This window comes from Bos indicus, chromosome 2, assembly GCF_029378745.1.
Source record: "Bos indicus isolate NIAB-ARS_2022 breed Sahiwal x Tharparkar chromosome 2, NIAB-ARS_B.indTharparkar_mat_pri_1.0, whole genome shotgun sequence".
Classification (NCBI taxonomy): domain Eukaryota; kingdom Metazoa; phylum Chordata; class Mammalia; order Artiodactyla; family Bovidae; genus Bos; species Bos indicus.
Window position 1 is genome coordinate 15064314 of NC_091761.1, and position 22470 is coordinate 15086783.

General features: G+C 38.2%; 2 protein-coding genes across 3 annotated transcripts in view; one reads left to right on the plus strand and one right to left on the minus strand.

The window, feature by feature from the left end:
- The window catches only part of CERKL (CERK like autophagy regulator), a 140822-nt gene extending 138940 nt beyond the window's left edge, over positions 1 to 1882 (plus strand). For both annotated transcript variants that reach the window (XM_070802754.1, XM_070802748.1), the window contains exon 13: positions 1353 to 1882. In XM_070802754.1, coding sequence (XP_070658855.1) covers positions 1353 to 1434 — 82 coding nt within the window. In that variant the 3' untranslated portion in view covers positions 1435 to 1882. The remainder of the gene's footprint in view (positions 1 to 1352) is intronic.
- The window catches only part of ITGA4 (integrin subunit alpha 4), a 96422-nt gene continuing 73995 nt past the window's right edge, over positions 44 to 22470 (minus strand). The window contains exons 18-28 of the mRNA XM_019969847.2: positions 19572 to 19722; positions 17667 to 17762; positions 16925 to 17004; positions 16450 to 16539; positions 14392 to 14482; positions 9128 to 9235; positions 8232 to 8357; positions 7134 to 7253; positions 5320 to 5418; positions 4828 to 4947; positions 44 to 4186 (exon numbers count right to left, since the gene is read on the minus strand). Of these exons, the coding sequence (XP_019825406.2) occupies positions 4088 to 4186; positions 4828 to 4947; positions 5320 to 5418; positions 7134 to 7253; positions 8232 to 8357; positions 9128 to 9235; positions 14392 to 14482; positions 16450 to 16539; positions 16925 to 17004; positions 17667 to 17762; positions 19572 to 19722 (1180 nt within the window). The 3' untranslated portion in view covers positions 44 to 4087. The remainder of the gene's footprint in view (positions 4187 to 4827; positions 4948 to 5319; positions 5419 to 7133; positions 7254 to 8231; positions 8358 to 9127; positions 9236 to 14391; positions 14483 to 16449; positions 16540 to 16924; positions 17005 to 17666; positions 17763 to 19571; positions 19723 to 22470) is intronic.

Genomic DNA, 22470 nt, shown 5'->3' on the forward strand with positions numbered 1-22470 from the left:
GCTAGATGGTAAATCAGGAACACATAAAAAGACACATGTACAATTTTAATAAAAAGTATAACTTTTTATTTATTCACCAGTTGTTATGTACAACCATTTTCTTTGGTTATGAGTCTCTATGTTGGCATTCCAAATTACCATTCTTCATAAACTATACAGATAATGTATGTCTGAAAATTCCACTTTGAATTTTTAAAAATAGATTAAGATCTTATACCTCATGAAGTCATTTTAACAGCAGATGGTTACAATTTAAAATTGTAACCACTTTTTTTTGCTTTTTTATTTTTTTAATTTAAATTTATTTATTTTAATTAGAGGCTATTTACTTTACAATCAGATCAGATCAGTCGCTCAGTCGTGTCTGACTCTTTGCGACCCCATGAATCGCAGCACGCCAGGCCTCCCTGTCCATCACCAACTCCCGGAGTTCACCCAGACCCACGTCCATCGAGTCAGTGATGCCATCCAGCCATCTCATCCTCTGTCATCCCCTTCTCCTCCTGCCCCCAATCCCTCCCAGCATCAGTCTTTTCCAGTGAGTCAACTCTTCGCATGAGGTGGCCAAAGGACTGGAGTTTCAGCTTTAGCATCATTCCTTCCAAAGAACACCCAGGGCTGATCTCCTTCAGAATGGACTGTTTGGATCTCCTTGCAGTCCAAGGGACTCTCAAGAGTCTTCTCCAACACCACAGTTCAAAAGCATCAATTCTTTGGCGCTCAGCCTTCTTCACAGTCCAACTCTCACATCCACACATGACCACAGGAAAAACCATAGCCTTGGTTTTGCCATACATCAACATGAATCCACCACGGGTGTACACGTGTTCCCCATCCTGAACCCCCCTCCCACCTCCCTCCCCATACCATCCCTCTGGGTCATCCCAGTGCACCGCCCCAAGCATCCTGTAACCACTTTTAAAATTTCCTTTTACCCACAACAAATACTTGTGTTCAGCAGTTTGCTTTTATCATCTTTCCAAAGCATACTTTACATAAGAACAATTTTACATAATATTTATTAGCAAGAGCAACTGGTTATAAACAGGCAAATTCATTTTCCGTAAGTATTATGACTCTGTGAGTGGAAGTGTGCAGGGCTCCTTGAGTGGCCTGCAAGATGTGAGCTTTCTACAGCCACAATTTACTGGGCTTTACAGGAATTAGTGCTACTGATTTATCAGGCCCTGCATTTTTTTCTAGATGGCAGCTCTGCCATGAATATATGTTTGTTGGTTATCGTTAGATTTGAATTTGGCAGTATGCACTGCATTCAATAGGTGTTATGTATGAAAAATAACAGAATGATAGCTTAATGAAATAATCTGTCATGTATATTATATTCTTTACAGAGTACACCCAAGACTTATCAATCTTTATGGAAGAAGCATGGAAGAAATGAATGATTCCAAAGTAACATGTAGTTGTTTATAAGAGGAATGTGGAAACTAGAATTTTAATATGAAAGGATATGTTATATTTTAATTAATCAGATATTTTAATAAGGAAAACATCTCTATTTCGAAAAGAAATTAAAATTGCTATTTTTTGTTACTAAAATTAGCTTCTAAACTTAAAAATATAAGACATGAAATATATACAAAACAACTGAAATTTTGGTTTTTGGAGAGTATTTATTGGAATGGAAAATAAACATCTCCGGTATTTGAAATTTAAACAAGATATATCAATATTTAACCTAGATTAATTCCAAAGTGAAATAATTTGGATTCTTTCTTCCTGGATTTGAGTCCATCAGTTCTGATGTTAAATTTCGATAGCCTGGTGCCAAGAGATCAGAGTTCATGTAAGAATGTTCTGATATCCTGATGAGGTAAGTATTCCAGCAAGATTATATTTCAAAATTACGCATTTAGGAAATCATATAACCAGAAATAGTACTATTTTTTTCCTCAAAATCTCGAATATGTAGACTACTTGGCAAAAACAAAAAAGATGGATAAAAGTTATAGCACCAATTTTGTGACGGTCTCTGAAAGTTGAAAACTCAAAGTGATTGGAGTTTGAAGTCCATTATACACAAAGTATGCAAAATATACAAGGAGTCATAATGTGGCCCCGTAGGTAGCTGTGTTCCTCTTGTTCCTGAAAGCCCTGCTGTCTGATGATTCTAGCATGCTGTTTACACTGAACTCAGTGCAACCTGAAATGCTGTTATTTCTAGTAGGAAAGAACTAGATTTAAATTTCCTCAGGGATCATCCTTGAGAAAGCAGCTCTAAATTTGGATTTGATTTTCTATCAATGAGCCTAGATATTTTCTTGAAAGAACTACTTTAAAAATTTTAATTTCTATTGGTTACACACCAAATTAAGAAGGTTTCATGCTCACTGGGTCTCGCTGCTCAAATGCCTTCACCGATTGCTGTGCATTTCTCCTTTTCCAGCCACAATATGTGAACAGATAACAGAAATGAAGCAGTCTGAGGAAGACAGCTATTGGCAGGGACCTCATATGAAGAAATCCTTTTCCATAACAGTAAAGACTGGCCCCTAACTTATCACATCCCATAACAGATTTTGAAAATTTGGCCACAACCTTCATATCAAGTTAGATGTAGGAACAAATCAGATGACGTTATGTTGTGCAGTTATCAGCATTTAGTTCATATGCAAGAATAAATATTATAAAAAAAAGACTTATTTGCAAATGAAGAGGCATTTAAAGATAAATTATTTTAGACCCAGAAAGAAACTACTTCATTATAAAAGTATGTAAGATCAACAAAAAACATAAAATATTTCACTTATCACTAAAACATGGAAATTTTAATGTCATATTTTTATCCAAGCTAAATCTACATTTTTCAATTTACAGTTAAATTTGTGAATTTTGTTTTCTAGTTCCATGCAGAAGAGAATGCCCTTATAGTACTGGTGAAAGCACATTTCATACTTACACTTGAGGAGAAAAGAATAACATCCAAATTAGAATTTACCTGTTTGCTGAATTTTAACAGTCCGCATTTTAAACAGTATCTAATTTGTATGAAATATTTGTCCCCAACATCATCTTTGGAAGGCTCTGATTTTTAAAAAATTAGTGAGGTACAGTTTTCATATTTTACATATATCAGTGTATTTATATTTCTAATATCAGCTAAAGTGCAACATTCAATCTGTTTTAGAATATAAATTAGAATTCTAAGTATTGTTTTTATAAACAAAAAATTTGACTAAAGATGGATTTTTAAAATTTACTCTTCAGTACCTTTACCTTGATAAAATTGTGTTACAGAAAGACATTGGATTTACACCTATATAAATATATGTTCTTTTAGAAACTTATTATGTATATATATATGTACAGAAAGAAAAAAATATATGGCTGTATAAACAATAATTATCCAGAAATCACCCCTTTAAGCTCAAACCAGTGTATAAGTTCAGTCTGAATTTTGTTCATCAGGCGATAATATTCATAGACTGCTTGCTGATCAAAGTTCATAGGAAATAGATTAAAAATCAGTGTCTTTAAAGATATCTGCTTCAAAATGAAAGTGGTTCTTTTCTATTCATTAGAAAATTTGGTGACAGCTTGTTGAAAACTTCTGCTAAATATTTCTAGAGAACATATTCCAAACAATCCTCAGAGAGCTATTAGGAATGAGTCATTGCCTACTGGGTGGAATTAATTTTACCAAAGCAAACACATATGGTGAATGGTATTTCTTTTAAAGGAATGATACTAAAAGCCTAAGTCTTCTCCAGATGAGTTGTTTACTTCCTCCACATAATTTTAATTCAGAAGCACTTTCAAGATATCTTCCAGGGATTACTTCTCTTGAATAAGTTGATGCGTTAGTGTTTTTAAATCCATTTAAGAGCTGCAAGATTATCGTCTGAGAGAAAATAACTCCAAAGGTAATGCTGTAATATATCCAAAGATAATGGAGTTGAAAAGTCCAAGCAATGCTGAAGACATAATATGTCACATGGTCATTATTAAAAGAAGTACATGAAGTCTGTAAGTCTTTAAGTCTGTTTACAAGTTTCTTGTAAACAATATCTAAAATGTTTTTTTTAATATATTGTAACCTGAGTTGTTCTGTTAACTTGACATGTCTTCAATCATCTTTATCACTTTTACTGTTAATGTAACTCCAACTGTCTCTTCTGTTTTCTTTTTGTAGGATAGATTGGTACTGTCTTTTGAAGAAGCCAGCCTGAAAATAACATTGTATGATCACTGCTGTATAGTTATGAACATATTAAATGTCTAAACAGTCAATGACAATTGTAGTCAGTAAAAATTAGTTTGGGAGATACAGCCTTGTTTTGTTGTTACTATAGGGTTTCTGAAATTCAGCATATAAATGTGCAGTGCTTTCCAAATGCTTTGGGTGGTCTATTGACTAAGACTCCATGCTCCCGATGCAGGGAGCCTGGGTTCGATCCCTAGTCAGAGAACTAGATCCCACATGCTGGAACTAAGAGTTTGCATGCTGCAACTAAAGATCCTGAATGCTACAACTAATACGGAAGATATCAGGTGCCACAACTAAGCCCCAGTGCAACCAAATAAATTTTAAAAATAAATAAATACATAAAAAAACTGTTATATTGAATATTCATTGAAAATCAGTTATCTTTAAGAAAGCATATTTTTCTAGAAAGACTTTGGTACTGAAGTTAAGAGAAACATGTGATCAATACTATTAAATATCAGTCCACTTAGGAATGTAAAGTTAACATTAAAAATACTGAAATACTTAAATCTAGTAATGTGGGAGTCACAAGTTGGCTTTGAGAAAATTCAAGAATAGAATTTTGAGTGGTTCAACATTGGTAATGATTAAAGACTTACCTTCCACATAACATAAGAAATGAAGAAAAGCAAAATAAGTCCAAGTAGCAAGCTACTTGAAATAATCATTATAGTGAAATGGCGTCTAGGTCTTTGATGATGTAGTCCTTCGAGGAGAACCTACATAAATTAACCAAAAGAAAGAACCACCATTTAAAAAACTTGCCTCTATTTCCTTTGAAGTCCCTCTATTTTCCCCAATAGTATTTAGAATAGTCCTTCCCATTCTCTCTCTGTTCTAACACAACCATAGTAAACATTGGTAAATGTTTACCAGAAACAGGGAGTGTAATGTGCCGTGTCTGTGGTTCTTCCTCCGATTCATTCTACCAAAATCACCTTCTGAAAGAGCTGTTTCGTTCCTTCCTGACAGTTGTAGAAAACGCCGCTCCCCAGTAAAGTATTTTAGGCTCTCTGTGGTTTTCCTGACAAAACACCCTAGCAATATTTTTTCCCATAATCTTTATGTTTCAGTTAAAAAGGTAATCTTACATGTGCAACATTCTCATCCTTCTTTAGTTCAATAACTTTGGGATTTGGCTCCGGAAAAGCTGTTGCTCTTATTTCAAACTTCAATGCTTTAGTCTCATCCTGTTTAAAGAAAAGAGACATAGTTTTATTTCATGAAAACATATAGCAGGTAATGATCATGAGAAACTAAGTTTTCACAATTTATCTTCTCCAACTTATTTCACCATTTGTATTTAATTGCAATGCAATGCTTCCTTTAGTTCCAAGGGCATGTCCTTTGTATTAATTAATATTTAAATATTATTTGATAGTTATTAGTATATTTTTTCGTTAGGGAAGACTTTCTTTGTTTGATAAACATTTCCTCAAATTAATTTTATTTGGGCTTTTCTTATAGTATTTGGTATACTATCTGTATTTGATCAGATCTGATCAAATACAGATAGTATATCAAATGCTATAATGAAAAAATCTGGTACAAATATTTATAGCATTCAAAAATAAAATCACTGGATGAATTCAGTTTGACTATCTCACCGAGAGAGGGACTTCATAACCAAGAATTCAGGGCTTAGACATCTGTAGATGGGCTTCACAAACTCTAAGGCCCTTTGAAATTTTATTCAAAATTGAGATTTTTTTTTTCATATGTGCATTCATTAGGGTAGATGAGACTATATTTTTTGATCAAATTCTTATAGAAGTCTATGACCTGCAAATGTTAAAACTACTGTCTAAAGGTTATTTAACATTTTGGAGAGAACATGCAGAATTTTAAGCTAAAAATAAATTATGTGCTTTAGCTGGAGCAGTGCTTTTCACCAAGGATGATTCTGTACCCTGGAGGATGGTCATTTACGTCTGGAGCCATTTCCAGCTGGCAGGCATGGGGAAGGGGTGCTTAGCATTTAGCGGGTAGGGGCCAGCTATTCTGATAAGCATCCTACTAGCACAGGATGGCCCCTGGCAACAAAGAAGTATTTGGTCCAAAATGCCACTGGCACCCACTGGTGAGAACACTGACCCTGGAGAGTAAGAAGGCAGACTGCAAAAGTCTAAATAACTTACAACTAAAATGGAGCGCTCATATTTCCCTGTCTGATGTGTCTTCCTCTTAACCACCTTGTGGTAATTTCAACTTCTCCTCTTAACAGAACATGATAGCTGTCCTTTCCTTTGGCTTATTATGTGCTATGTACTAAGTTCTTTATAAAGATCATCTCATCTGAACAACTCTGAAAAAGATCTATTACCCATATTGATCAGATAAGAAAATTGTATCTCAAAGTACTTCTCATAAATATACACACTCCTTTCCAAGAAGAAGTCTAACATGTATTTAGGTAATTTTTAATTCAAGCCTTCAAAGTTCATGTCCTTAAAAGTGTGTTTGTGTTCTTGTATGTGTTTTGTTAAATTTTGATGTTTTAGATTTTATGGAAGTCTTAATTTTTAGTAAATGTATACTATATACAATAGTAGGTCTTTTAGCATAATTTGTAAATAACTTAAGGATATATGAAATGTTGAGGCAGCTAACTGATTTGAGTGACAGTCATAAATAGTTGGACATGCTTTCTAAAATCTCTTAATTATAGTCTATTTTATAGTCTATGTTATCTGTTTAGTTACTAAAACCATGTCATTTAGACAGTGTATTTTGAAGTGATAAATGGGAACAGTTTTAGAATTTCATTCCAGATTTTACAGTCAATCATACCTTCTTAATTTGTTGAATGCCTCCTTACTTACCATCCTACCTGTATAAGATGGTTGTGTTTGTAAGGTCTGTCTGAAATCTTATCCACAAAGTTGCCACTGTATCATAGACTTACCATTTCTAAAATGGATGGCCGACCTTCCAACTGAATGTGAACACTGGCTTCTTTTCCACTGTCCATTTTCCCAAAATGGCATGAGATATTTAAGCAATATGGATCAGCTTTCATGCAGTACTTAAAAAGAATACAAAAGAGCTATGTTAAAATTTCAACATTTTAAAGAAGATGGCTAAAATATTTTACGTGGAATTCAAGATCTGCTCTCATTTCTGGCTTTTGCAAAAATTTATCTTGCTATAAACATGGAATTAAGGATATGCTTTCATTAGTGGCACTTAAAAATGATCTTGCTTCAAAGAAAACACAAATATTTATAGTAAATTATAACAAAAACAAGTATTCGAACTGTATTATATGTTTCATTATTTTTATGAAAATATTCTGGGATAGGAAAAAACACATGAGAGTATTTGCTTAGTTACATGTTCTATGATCAAACTTGGATCCTTTGGAGGGTTTCCTTGTCCGCCCCCCCCCCCCATATAGTTACTAAAATGAAAAAGAGTGGAAATTTCATGCAACCAGAGTTTGTTCAGCTGAAGACAACATCTTGACCAACCCCCTAAAGGGTCTGGCACAAATGTCTGGTTGGCATGAATTGGGCACTTAAATAAATAATGACTAGTATGGTATAGGAGAAGGCAATGGCACCCCACTCCAGTACTCTCGCCTGGAAAATCCCATGGATGGAGGAGCCTGGTGGGCTGCAGTCCATGGGGTCGCTAAGAGTCGGACATGACTGAGCGTCTTCACTTTCACTTTTCACTTTCCTGCATTGGAGAAGGAAATGGCAACCCACTCCAGTGTTCTTGCCTGGAGAATCCCAGGGACGGGGGAGCCTGGTGGGCTGCCGTCTATGGGGTCGCACAGAGTCAGACACGACTGAAGCGACTTAGCAGCAGCAGCAGCAGTATATAGTATATATTTAACCCTGGGTGTATCTCAGCTCTCCAATCATGCCTGCTCCTCACAACACAAGAACATTACCTGACCTGGCTTCTCTCCTATACTCAGCTGACAGTTCAAACCTCTTGGTCCATGATTTTAAGTGTTTCAGTCCTGGACGTTGGAAAGCAAGACACTTAAACTTACCAGGAGCCTCTTATCAGTCTTTGACAGAAATCTGAATATATCTTTGAGGGTCTCCATTGTGCCTTTTTTCTGGTCCAATGCACACTTTCTTTGATAATTCTTAAAATGGCATTCTCCAGCAGTAGTCTACAAAGACAGAAAGCAAGAAAACTCTTACCCGGTATATTGGCAAGAACAACAGCTACCTGGCTTTAAAACTTACCTTTCACAGCTGACCTTTTCAGAAATATATCAAATACTTCTAAAATTATATGAAAATATTTTTTGACAGATTTGGGAGAGGTTAAATCTTTGTGGTTAAAAAAATGCAATAAAACTCAGAAAAATTTTAGAGGCTTGATATAGTCCTAAATTTATCAAAGGGCCTGAACCTTAAAAAAATTAGGGCAGTATGAAAACTGAACATTAGCATGAAACTGAACATGTCTTTGGCTCTAGACACACAGTCAAGTGTTACAGCAGCCTGCCCTTCCATCTCAATCTGGAATTCAAGTAGGATTTTTAAGGATTACCTCTCAAATCTACTGAGTGGATTTATTTGCTGATTGCTTGTCTTAAAACTGGGAAGGTAAAAATAATTCAGATAGAATCAACATAAGAATATTGATTCTTAGTAGTTATTTGATAATAAAAGGCTGAAGTACTGATTTTTCAACATTGGTCCCAAGCTTTATGGAGAATCCAATCAAAGAACATCTACCAAAAGATAGAGCATAATTTTGTTATCGTCACATGTAGAGATTCCACTGTAATCACACAGTTGTAATGCAATAATCAAAGTGTACAAAACAAACGCATGGTGAATTCATAGCTGAGACCAAGTGTGACTGAAGTAGGGTAACAACCCTCCATTTTAGCAATATGACTTAGAAGAAAGGAAGGAACACCATTTTTACCTGGACATCCAAAATGTTGAACAGCTTATCGGTTCGGGGACTAAAAGAATTTGGTATCATTATTTCCACACCAATATTTGGAGCCATGCTTTGGCCGGTGTTGATGACCTGATAAGGAAAAAGTTTTAAACACTCAAAAAACACGTTTTATAAAAGTACGGATACCAATGAGCTTCTCAGGTGAACCCGTGTATTTCATGCAACATTTATAAGGGTAGGGGTGTGTAGTTGGTACCTGCACAGCAAAGGGAGATAGAATATCCACTATCAGAACTTTAAAATGTTTGCTAATAATATAACTGGTTATTATTCCTAGCCCTTTCCTTTTGGTGATTAGAACAAAACGTTTGCACTGATGGTTTATTGCAGAAATAGTCTGAAGAAAAAGACATCGATGATATACAGTTCAGGGGGTCAGGGTCACTGAGCCTCAGTGCAGTTGAAACTCCAAGTGTAACTTACAGGCAGCCCTCTATGTACATGATTTCTCTGTAGTCACAGAGTCAACCAACCAGCGGTTGGTTCTAAACTGTAGCATTTACTATTGACAAAAATCCACATCTAAGTGGACCAGTGCAGTTCAAATCTCTGTTGTTCAAGACTGTACCTGGCACATTACTGATCTAAGAAAACGTGATCAGTTCTCCTTATAACTACTCCATGAGGCGGGCTAACACTTTATGATTCACCAACTCAGGAAGATGCTAAGAGGGATTATTGTTGTATCCAAGATGACAGTCAAAAAATGGCAAGAAGTGGGACCGAAACCTAGGTATTCTATTTCTAAATAATACGTTGTTTTCATACAGTCACTCTGTGCTGAGAGAATAATCATCAGCAATGAGTGAAAATATATTTAAGTTCAGGGTAATTATAATGTGGAAGAACTCAGAAAATTAGAAAAGGGTAGGTTTAATTAGGTTTTAGAAAAAATAAAACAGGTTTTTAATAATATGCATAAAGGGAAGCTATTTCTTCATAAATGATAAATGTCATGATTCTTGATCATGTTAAATATAAATATATATCTTAGTAGTTATTTGATAATATTTGATAACATGATATAGAAATATAATATAAATACAAATATCAAATTCTTGATAAATGATAAAACAATTTATCATTGTCATTGATAAATCTGGGGATTGCAGAACCCTGAAGAAGAAAATTGAGCCAAAATAGTGATCAATGCAAAGCAATAGAGGAAAATAATAGAATGGGAAAGATTACAGATCTCTTTAAGAAAATTAGAGATAACAAGGGAACATTTCATGCAAAGATGGGCACAATAAAGGACAGAAACAGTATGGACCTAACAGAAGCAGAAGATATTAAGAAGAGGTGGCAAGAATACACAGAAGAACTATACAAAAAAGATCTTCATGACCCAGATAACCACGATGGTGTGATCATTCACCTAGAGCCAGACATCCTGGTGAAGTCAAGTGGGCCTTAGGAAGCATCACTATGAACAAAGCTAGTGGAGGTGATGGAATTCCAGTTGAGCTATATCAAAACCTAAAAGATGATGCTGTGAAAGTGCTGCCCTCAATATGCCAGCAAATTTGGAAAACTCAGCAGTGGCCACAGGACTGTAAAAGGTCAGTTTTCATTCCAAGCCCAAAGAAAGGCAATACCAAAGAATGTTCATACTACCACACAATTGCACTCATTTCACATGCTAGTAAAGTAATGCTCAAAATTCTCCAAGCCAGGCTTCAACAGTATGTAAATCATGAACTTCCAGATGTTTAAGCTGGATTTAGAAAAGTCAGAGGAACCAGAGATCAAAATTCCAAAGCAAGAGACTTCCAGAAAAACATCTGCTTTATTGACTATGACATGGAACAACAGACTAGTTCCAAATAGGAAAAGGAGTACATCAAGGCTGTATATTGTCATCCTGCTTATTTAACTTATATGCAGAGCACATCATGAGAAATGCTGGGCTGGAGGAAGCACAAGCTGAATCAAGATTGCTGGGAGAAATATCAATAACCTCAGATATTCAGATGACACCACCCTTATGGCAGAAAGTGAAGAGGAACTAAAGAGCCTCGTGATGAAAATGAAAGAGGAGAGTGAAAAGTTGGCTTAAAGCTCAACATTCAGAAAACTAAGATCATGGCATACGGTCCCATCACTTCACTTCCCAAATAGATGGGCAAACAGTGGCTGACTTTATTTTGGGGGGGCTCCAAAATCACTGTAGATGGTGATTGCAGGCATGAAATTAAAAGACGCTTACTCCTTGGAAGGAAAGTTATGACCAACCTAGACAGCATATTAAAAAGCAGAGACATTACTTTATCAACAAAGGTCCATCTAGTCAAGGCTATGGTTTTTCCAGTAGTCATGTATGGGTGTGAGAATTGGACTATAAAGAAAGCTGAGTACCAAAGAATTGATGCTTTTGAACTGTGGTGTTGGAGAAGACTCTTGAGAGTCCCTTGGACTGAAGATCCAACCAGTCCATCCTAAAGGAGATCAGTCCTGTGTGTTCATTGGAAGGACTGATGTTAAAGCTCAAACTCCAATATTTTGGCCACCTAATGCGAAGAGCTGACTCATTTGAAAAGACCTTGATGTTGGGAAAGATTGAAGGCAGGAGGAGCAGGGAACAACAGAGGATGAGATGGTTAGATGGCATCACTGACTCAATGGACATGAGTTTGGGTAAACTCCGGGAGCTGGTGATGGACAGGGAGGCTGGTGTGCTGCAGTTCATGGGGTCGCAGAGTTGGACAAGACTGAGCAACTGAACTGAACTGAAAGCCTTTGACTGTGTGGATCACAACAAACTGGAAAATTCTGAAAGAGATGGTAATACTAGACCATCTGACCTACCTCCTGAGAAGTCTGTATGCAGGTCAAGAAGCAACAGTTAGAATTGGACATGGAACAACAGACTGGTTCCAAATTGGGAAAGGAGTACATCAAGGCTGTATATTGTCACCCTGCTTATTTAACTTATATGCAGAGTACATCAGGTGAAATGGCAGGCTGGATGAAGCACAAACAGGAATCAAGATTGCTGGGAGAAATATCAATAAGCTCATATATGCAGATAACACCACCCTTATGGCAAAAAGCAAAACACTAAAGAGCCTCTTGATGAAAGTGAAAGAAGAGAGTGAAAAGTTGGCTTAAACTCAGCATTCAGAAAACAGATCATGGCCTCTGGTCCCATCATTTCATGGCAAATAGATGAGGAAACAATGGAAACAGTGAGAGACTTTTATTTTCTTGGGCTCCAAAATCACTGCAGATGGTCACTGCAGCCATGAAATTAAAAGACACTTGCTCCTTGGAAGAAAAGCTATGACCAACCTAGACAGCATATTCAAAAGCAGAGACATTACTTTGACAACAAAAGTCCTTCTAGTCAAAGCTATGGTTTTTCCAGTAGTCATGTATGGATGTGAGAGTTGGACTATAAAGAAAGCTGAGCGCCAAAGAATTGATGCTTTTGAACTGTGGTGTTGGAGAAGACTCTTGAGAGTCCCTTGGACTGCAAGGAGATCAAACCAGTCAGTCCTAAAGGAAATCAGTCCTGAATAGTCATTGAAAGGACTGATGTCACTGAAGCTGAAACTCCAATACTTTGGCCACCTGATGTGAAGAACTGACTCATTGGAAATGACACTGATGCTGGAAAGGATTGAAGGCAGGATTGGAAGGGGATGATAGAGGATGAGATGCTTGGATGGCATCACTGATTCAGTGGTGAATTTGAGTAAGCTCCAACAGTTGGTGATGGACACGAAGCCTGGTGTGCTACGGTCTGTGGGGTCGCAAAGAGTCCAACACAACTGAGCAACTGAACTGCCTCCTGAAAACTATAAAACCAACACAATAAGTTAGGAAAGAGATGTGCTATAAAATCTAACTGAAACACCATGGCTCAAAGTCTTGCAATAGTATTCTGAATGCAGACACATAGATTAAGCGGGAGTATGCCTGGCTTTGGGACAGGTGGTAACTGCCAGTCTTGGAAGCACAGGGCAGCTGTAAAAGGCAGTGTCAGCCATGGGGCCCAGCACTATCCAGACCTTTAGACAAGGTCTTCCTGATGCCAGAAAATCACCAAGCTCTCCTGCAATATACTTTATTCGTGTTCATCTAATCACATTTAGACTTCCGAGAACATCTTCATGCTTGAACAACTCATCAAGCCTACAGACTGAAAGCATCTCTAGGCCCAGTCCCTCCACTGTAATTTAACTAGAAAATACTTTTAAACTATTATTTGTAAATAAATAGGCCTTCTAGAGTCCAACTCAATTTCTGTTTATCAGAACACAGACCCCCATTGGACTGTGACAAGAGCATTCTTGGGGACTTAAAAGTAGAAGACTACATTTCCCCAATACTAGTGTATTCTAGTATAACAATACAATAACCTGAGTATAGACTCAAGAGCATTCTGAGGTCACCCTTCTTCCACAGATTTGGGGCAGAGGCCCAGGAGTTTGCGTTTTGGATAAACATCTCAAGTGATTCTGATACACCTTTTAAAAAGCACTGCCTTACAATTATCATAATGTGCCTAATCCAGACTCACATTCTATAGATTTTTATATAGCTCTGAGAATGTCTGAGTAGTGCTTTTGATTGAAAAAAATTTTTTTGGACATTGTCTCCAATTACTTGCTCATTATCAACATCCATGCTGTAACAAAAATTTCAGTTTGACATTAAAAAATTGTTAATGAATTTATAGCTTATATATTAGTATGTTAATACTTCTGGATGATGATAATATTCTCTACTTTTAAAAAGATTTACTAAATGATATATCACTTGTCACAGAGGCATATACCAGTGGCCTATAAGGCTGACCAAGTGGACATTAAGTGGAGATGCAGAGGTAAAATCTTCGCTTGGTAATGTTAGGATTTGTATAAAGCTGGGACCAAGTTTCACTGATTGGCACCAAAAGATGCCTTCCTCTTGACCTATTCTGATTTCTGCATGTATCTCAAGCATATTCAGCTCCTCCCATAACTTTGCCTATTTCAGGCATCACCTGTTCCCACTTGTACTATAAGGAGTGTGGGCTCAGTAACAGGGACAGGACGAATGGGAGAGAAGGGGCCCATGAAGCGAGGGCATGAGCCTTGGAGCAGCTCTCTCCCCGCCCTCAGCCAGCTGTGGCCTCCCGAACCTGAGGGACATCACACGCATATGATGTCCTCTGGAGCAGTGCCTCAGTAACAGTTCTTGCACAATATGAATACAAAATATGCACACAGTCATCTTACGTGGAAAGTGAAGTTCATTTTCTCTGTCGTGCACATTTCAAACCCATCTTCCTCCTTTGGTCCATACATAAATGAGGCTGGACTTACAAACCTGACGGAAAAGAATTCAGATTTAATTCAACTGTCTTATTTGATGAGGTACTTGAAAAACCTTTCTCTACAGTCTGAATATAGCGTATCTCTTAAATATGACATAATTCAGAGTACAGACGCCTCTAAGTACCAAGGAATACTTTTGATAAAGGTGAGAACACTTTCTTGTTAAGATAAGAATTTTTGTGAAAATGTAATGAATTTCCCAGGTGGCGCTAGTGGAAAGCTGTGGGCTCTAGTTTGAGTGACAATTTCTCTTCCCACCAATAGCCTCTACTTCCTTCCCAACACTGCCAGCTCACTCTAGTGACCGTTCCTTCTCTCTCAGCCCTCAAATGATTCATGCAAACTTGAAAAATATGAGATAAATTCTTAGCTTTGCCCTCAGGCTCCAATATCCACTTATACTTCAATGTATCTGACAGATTTTTTAATTACTTCTCACCATCCACCAATTCCTGCTGGCTATTTGTAATGAACCCCAAGTCTGGGGAACAATTCAAACACCAATAAGTAGGGCAAGTTTTTGTTAAAATACAAGGTTGTTACTCTTTTACCTGAGATGAAACATATGCATGGTTGGTAATGAAGTTCAAGGAATTTTTCTAGGGAAATCCCGATTCCCCAAGTTGTGCATATTTGGCAACTAATATGAGGTAATATGGGCTTCTTGGTGGCTCAGCAGTAAAGAATCTGCCTGCAGCACAGGAGCTGTAGGAGACGTGGGTTCGTACCCTGGGTCGGGAAGGTCCCCTGGAGGAGGGCATGGCAACCCACTCCAGTGTTCTTGCCTGGAGAATCCCATGGACAGAGGAGCCTGGCGGGTTACAGTCCATGGGGTCGCAAAGAGCTGGACATGATAGAAGCGACTTAGCACACACGCATGAGGTAATACGTTAGAGGCTCTTTTTCACAGCAAAGAGATATATCCAAATGCTGTAGATTGAGGCAGCTTCATAGCTGCAGAGCATTCGTTGCTCAAAATAACAAGATGTGTTTAATCGAAAACCGGAACGACACACTCATCGTAACAAAATCAAGGAGGCGAGATACGCATTCGAATCCAAGAAAGATGGCATCGGCTTCTCTCTGCTCCTCAGTCCTGCCTTCATAGGGCTTCCTTTCCCCCCTGCTTGATTTATTTAACTGGAGACTTGGTCCCATTGTTTTATTTTTATATACCTGTGTGCCATCATTATGGCTGATTAAAAATGACTGGAGGCGATTTACATTTAGAGCAATTAGAAAAGCCCATCTATTCATTCTGTATCTCATATCATCTATTGCTTTAAGAATGTGCTTTAAACTAAGATTAATCGGCTTAATATTTTCCAGTAAAATTATGAAAGATTTTCTCAATACTATTTTAAAAATTCTTTCTCCTCACATCTCCTTCCTGAATCAGAGAAGGGTCCACTCCAAGAATTACTAAGGTTGTGAGGAGTCAGTGAATGCTGGCCCTGGGGCTGTAGGGGAGGAACTCTGTAACTCACAGCTGTAGAGAGTGGACAAGGGAGCCAGCTCTCCTGTATCAGTTCAGCTGCCACACAGGTAGGTGCAGGGCTGGGACAAGAGAGACGTGGCCAAGCTTTCACTTCTCTAAACCTCACACTTGCCATGGCCACTGGGCAGAGCCTTACAAAGTGCACGCCAGCACTCTGGGCCCTGGCCTGTGCAGTGTATAGCTAAAAAGGCTGAATGTGGCCTGCTACAGGTTTGGTGGACTCTTCCAGGAACAAATATCCTCCCCCAGGACATTAATATAAGGTGGTCTCAGTGATGACTACAGAGTGAGATAAAATCACAAACAGCTAAGCGATGGGCTGCCAACACCGAGGTTGTTAAGAGAAACAGCGCATGCTCTTTTCATAAGAAACCTTAAACCTGTTTTTGACCAATAATTTAAGAAGCAACAGAACTCAAAATCAGCTCAGAATTTTACAGCAGGCTTTCATGTCTACTCACCCATGAACTGTTAGCATGACTTCATACTTAAGAGGTATTGTCACAGTCACCTTATTACGCTTCACATCGCCTGTTTCCCCTTCATTTTCACTACAAAAGCAAACAGAAGAGACTCTTAGAATCCAGTCAGCACGAAAATTCTCATCAGAGCAAACTAATCACACCCATGTACTTGGAGGTTGGTTTAAAATATGCTTTTTGAAGAGTTAGAATAAAAGCAGATGTAACAGTAAAAAAATTTTATGTCAGAGCTGGCAGAAACTTGCTGTCATTATCTACGCTGCTATTTTACTATTTATCTCTATGCTATAAAGCTTTAGGTTAGAAGGTTTTTTGTTTTAACAGATCACATAAGAGAAGTTTTCTCCTGCAGATAATGGAACATAGCCCATGTTTCCCCTAAAGTGACCCCTGTTTCTCTCCCCAAAAGTGAGGGATTCATCTAACACAGTTGTTTTTTCATAATGAAAAGTACCAGGCGGCATGTACTGTGATGTTGAGATCCTCGTCTGCTCTGCTGAGTGAGCTGGCATCCAGAAGAAAGCTAACATCTGTCTGAAAAACACAGACAGGGAACGCCCATTTTAAAAATAATCAAAAACATTTTTTTTTTTTTTTACAATCTGAATTTTAGTTTTTCTTATTGTTTACAATCTGTGAAATGCAGCTTTGAGATGCTGTTCTAGAAGCACAGGCTACCCCTCAAGACAGAGCTGCGGGGCAGCTGTGGGGTCTGTGGCAATGTTAAAGCGGCAGCATTCCCACAAGTGACGTGCAGAGACAAAGCCTCCTCTGAATGTAAAGAGAGGCAGGTCCAGAACGACAAAAACTCAAGATGCTTTAACAACCTGAGTGTGGACTCTTGCCAGAAACACCTTTTTGTGTAGCAGAGGTAACATGCCTGGCAGATAGAATCACCTGGGGTGGGCTGGCGGGGAGTGTTGGGAAGTGTGAGACTGGGGAGCAGAATTCTGACTGAGCATTCACATGCCCATCCTGACATAAACAGGTGCCCCTGCTTTTTTATTTTTTTATTTTTTTAAACAGTGAACATTGCCAAGAATAGAAAAATCTCAAAGATCTCAAACCCAGTTAGTTTTGGTTTGACTTCACTTAGCTACTTAGTAAATAACAACAAATTATTTGTATGCAGCACAGATACAGAAAACAGAAAATACTTTATATTCCTGTGAGTAACAAAAACTATAAATGCTTACCTTTGATAGATGATCTACATATATATAACCAACCCTGCAGTCAAGTCTCACTATGCCGGAGCTGTCTGTTACTTCACAGTTTATTTGTTTCTCTTCCTAAAAGGAAAAATGATACAACTGGTTTAGGTAGAAGGGGACAAGAAGTCTGTCACATATTTTAAGGATGGGTTTTGAAAAGAAAATCATCCCCAGAGAATGTACTTCCTTGGAAGACTATTTTCTATTTAATTTTGGAATAAATCAGGAGGAATTAAATTACATAAACATGTGTATAAGTTTATAGTTAAAGTTCACATAAATTCTCCAGAGAATATTTCCTGGACTTATAGCTTTCAGCCATGTTTCTGTGTTCACTGTTTAACTCAGGGTTCCTTGAAAAATTATTAAGGAATTCCTACGGTCTGCATTTCATTGACCCTCTTCTGTCTGGGATGTGAGAATGTGATAAAGGTATTTAATTATAAACACTGAAATCACGATGCTGCTGCTGCTGCTGCTGCTAAGTCGCATCAGTCGTGTCCGACTCTGTGCGACCCCATCGATGGCAGCCCACCAGGCTCCCCCATCCCTGGGATTCTCCAGGCAAGAATACTGGAGTGGGTTGCCATTTCCTTCTCCAATGCATGAAAGTGAGAAGTGAAAGTGAAGTCGCTCAGTCGTGTCCGACTCTTCGCGACCCTATGGACTGCAGCCTACCAGGCTCCTCCGCCCATGGGATTTTCCAGGCAAGAGTACTGGAGTGGGGTGCCATTGCCTTCTCCGAATCACGAGGATACATATATTCAAATGTTTGGGGAAATACACACTTATGTACACTCACAGGTGCATGTTTCCCTCAGTAGCTGAGTTTTTCCTCTCACCACTGCAGATGGGCCCCCAAGGCTCTAGTGGAAGTGGGTAGTAGATATCTGTGAGAGGTCAGAACACTTTCTAAATGCCGTTAGTGTGAAGAAAGTCTCTGGGTGAGAGATGGGTAAATTTTCTAAGAGGCAGAGAAATATCCAAGAAGAAAGTGATTGAAACATTGCTCTTTCGAATTCAACATTACTAATACCTCATTGATGGATTTAAGTGCTCATGACTAAGGCACAATGGTAAAAAGGGGGAAAAAAAGCTTTCTAGATGCTCCAGACTCCTTCAGGAAAAGAGAAACTTGCGTGAAAGCTGGATGACACTGGTATTTTGGAATCTGACACTGGTTCTAGCTTTTTGGAAGTTCTGTGGGATTGAGACAGTATATGTGAACCTAAAACGCAGAGCAGTATCTGCAGGAGCCCGGCATGGAAGACCAGTATTGCCCATGTCCGGACCCCGACCTCGAGGAGCAGCATCACAGCCCCAGGTGAGGATGTACCAGGGAGGAAAGCAGTGGCACCTGGCAGCTTGCTTGCATAACTGGACAGTCACTTCTGTCCCATAGTAGCATTTGGAAGCAGGAAGCTGACTCTCCTGATCTCAGTCATATCCCAAGAAACTCACCATTTTGTTTAGGAGCACAGAGAAAGTAACAACACTGGAAACCTGAGTGCTAAGTGTGAATATTAAGACTCGAACCTCAAATATTTATACCTCAAACAGATAGTCATTCATTGAATTTAAATTCTTTAAAAAATTAAGTAAAATATGTAGTATCATGCTATTATAGCTTTTGATACTTGTTGTTCAGTCACTCAGTCATGTCTGACTCTTTGCAGCCCCATGGAGTGCAGCACATCAGGCCTCCCCACCCGTCACCATCTCCCAAAGTTTTCCCAAGTTCATGTCCATTGCATCAGTGATGCCATCCAGCCATCTCAGCCTCTGATGCCCTCTTCTCCTTCTGCCCTCAGTCTTTCCTAGCATCAGGGACTTTTCCAATGAGTCAGCTGTTTGCATCAGATGACCAAAAATATGTTTGATATTTACCAGATCTAAAATCTTAATGAAGTAAAGACCGGTGGGGAGTTTGATATGCAGAGTTGTCTCATATGCGTCATCTCCAGCATTATATAAAGACACGTTCAACATCAATGTCTTCATACTTCCAACAGCAAGATAGGTCTTATTTTCATGTGGTCTAAAAATGAAATAATATTATTTAGTTTTTGTTTGGGAACTAAAAATCCATCTCTTCATTTATTTATCCTGAAATAAAATATTAACTTGGAAATACAACCATAGGAGATGACCCCATGCAAGTAGATAAAAATCTATGTTAAAAAGAACTCAATATCCCAGGTTTCAGATAAATTTAGTTAATTATTACACAAGAAAAGTTTTAAATTTTAGTTATAATTAAACTAGACTGCTTTCTGTTTTTCTGTTTAACTTCCTGCTTCTATCATTTTACATATTTTTCTCATTATTTCAGAATATTTTCCTAAAAGATTTTTTTCATTTTCTTTCTTGATCCTTAAATAGACACTGAATTAGCTGTTTCCCAAGCCACAGGGGGACATGGGGAAAACTGAGGAAGAAGAACAGACTATTTCCACCAAAATAGAAGCCGTCCTGAGGGATGTGAGCACAACGTGGGAAGGGGCCGCTGTGGCCAGCAACCGGGTGCCACTAAAATCTGTCGGATTAGAATTAATTTCTTATGGCAGACTGGTCACCTCTGCTAATCGATGGGCAAAATTACAAAAACTGCAAAAATGCTTCAGCATCCTGTGAATCAGAACGAGAACATTGCTGCACACCCAAACGGACAGGTGAGTGCCCGTTGTGGCCTCAGTGTCAATGTTCAGAGTTCTCAGAAGTTCTTCCAGTTGATCCTCATTGCTAAGTGCCCTCACCCAGCATTGCCTCCTCCCTAATGAAAGTGGTTTCTCCAACTATCCCGCACACTGGGCAGCCCTAGAAACCAGGAAGTTCACACTGTCTGGTTTTTTCTCACCACTAGTATAAGTCTTCTTGGAGAATGTTCTGGGTCATGATTATCACTATTTTCTCCAAGGCTAGCAACACAATTAGTGTTCAGAGTATATGTGTGGTACGTAAGTGCAGTAACCGGAAAAAGGGCTGAGCGACTGATCTGATCTGAACACTAAAGAAAGTTCTGGAACATTGAGGAACTATTGGATAAGTGACTGTTAAAATTTCATGAACTATATACATTCTATGAAATTACAGCCATGCTTATCTGCTTAGTGATGGAATGCAAATTCCAAATGTTTCATTAAGATAAAGTAAACATCTATTACTACCACATTCATATGTTCTGTACCCCACCCACACAACCTCATGTTTTAGCGACAACACAGCTATTGAGCTGACCAATAAATTGATGGCAACATTGATACTGGAAAGAGTACAGTTGTTAAGAAGCAAAATATTATTAACCTCAGGATTATAAATTATAATTTTTGGACACATGTCCCTACTTTTATACCTCTAATATCTTTAAGAAATCAGACGTTTCACCCAATTCCTAAAAGTTCTTCCCCTCTTATCCTAGTTGTTTTACCACTTTAAACTTTCTTATCAAGGTAGAACACACATAAGGAGAAATGCACACAACCTAAATGGAGCACTCAGTACCTTTTTATAAACTGAATACATGTGTGAAAGCAGCACCCACATTGAGAAAAACATAACGCCAGCATCAAAGAAACACCTTTGTGCCCCCTTCCAATGATTGCCACCACCCACTATCTTGCTTTTAGTAGTCTAGACTCGCTTTGCTCAGTTTTATACTTCATATAAACAGAGTCACTATGTAACCTTTCAGGATCTGACATTTCTGTATTCAAAATTTTGTGCTTAAGATTAATCTATATTGATGCATAGAGTTGTAAAGTGTTTCTTCTAACTAGTGTGCATACTAATGTTTATAAATATGCTATATTTGATTTATCTTTTCAACTCTCATTGGGAATTTGGCAATTCCAGTTTGGAGCTTCTGTAGTTTTCCAGTAAACATATATACGTAATTACGCTGTGTCCATCAGTCTGTCTATCTATGAGCAGACCCCTAACCCAGGACTAATTCCTGAAAAAAAACCTTGAAATCAGGCTAATTCTGACAACCAGTTGAAATTTTACTAACAAGTTACATTTAGAAAATACACCAGTCCAGGTTCGATGCATGAAACAGGGTGCTCGGGGCTAGTGCTCTGAGATGACCCAGAGGAATGGGATGGGGAGGGAGGTGGGAGGGGGGTTCAGGATGGGGAACATATGTACACCTGTGGTGGATTCATGTCAATGTATGGCAAAAACCACTACAATACTGTACAGTAATTAGCCTCCAAAAAAATAAAGTGGGGAAAAAAGAAAATACAGTATAAATAACTATGTTTAAATAATAAAAAATAAAAATATCCTACAGGATTCTCATATAAAAAGCAAGTGTTGCATAGAGTAGGGGTTCAGAAACTGCTGCCTGAAGGCCAAGTTTGGACTGCTGCCCGGTCATGCAAATACAGGTTTATTGGAACATTGCCATGCCCACTCATCTGTGGCCACTTGTGCACTCTGACAGCAGAGTTGAGCAGTTGAGACAGATCTCTGTCCCACAAAGCCTAAAATATTTACTGTCTGTCCCTTCATGTAAAAAGTTTGCTGGCTCTGTCATTGAGCAGTCTGACTGAAGAGCATAATTATTTCAAAATAAGCATACCACATATTGCTATATTTAAAATCTGTAGTACTTTGACAGTAACAGAAGCTTCATTATTTCAGATAGCACCGGATGCTGTCTTAGAGGAAATGACCCCCCAGACCTCATAATTCCTTGTCTGATAGTAATGACATTGAGGAGAAAGGAATTAAAATGTTCCTAGGCAGCATTTCTAGCTCTGACCCCTGGGTCTGAGAAGTTGGA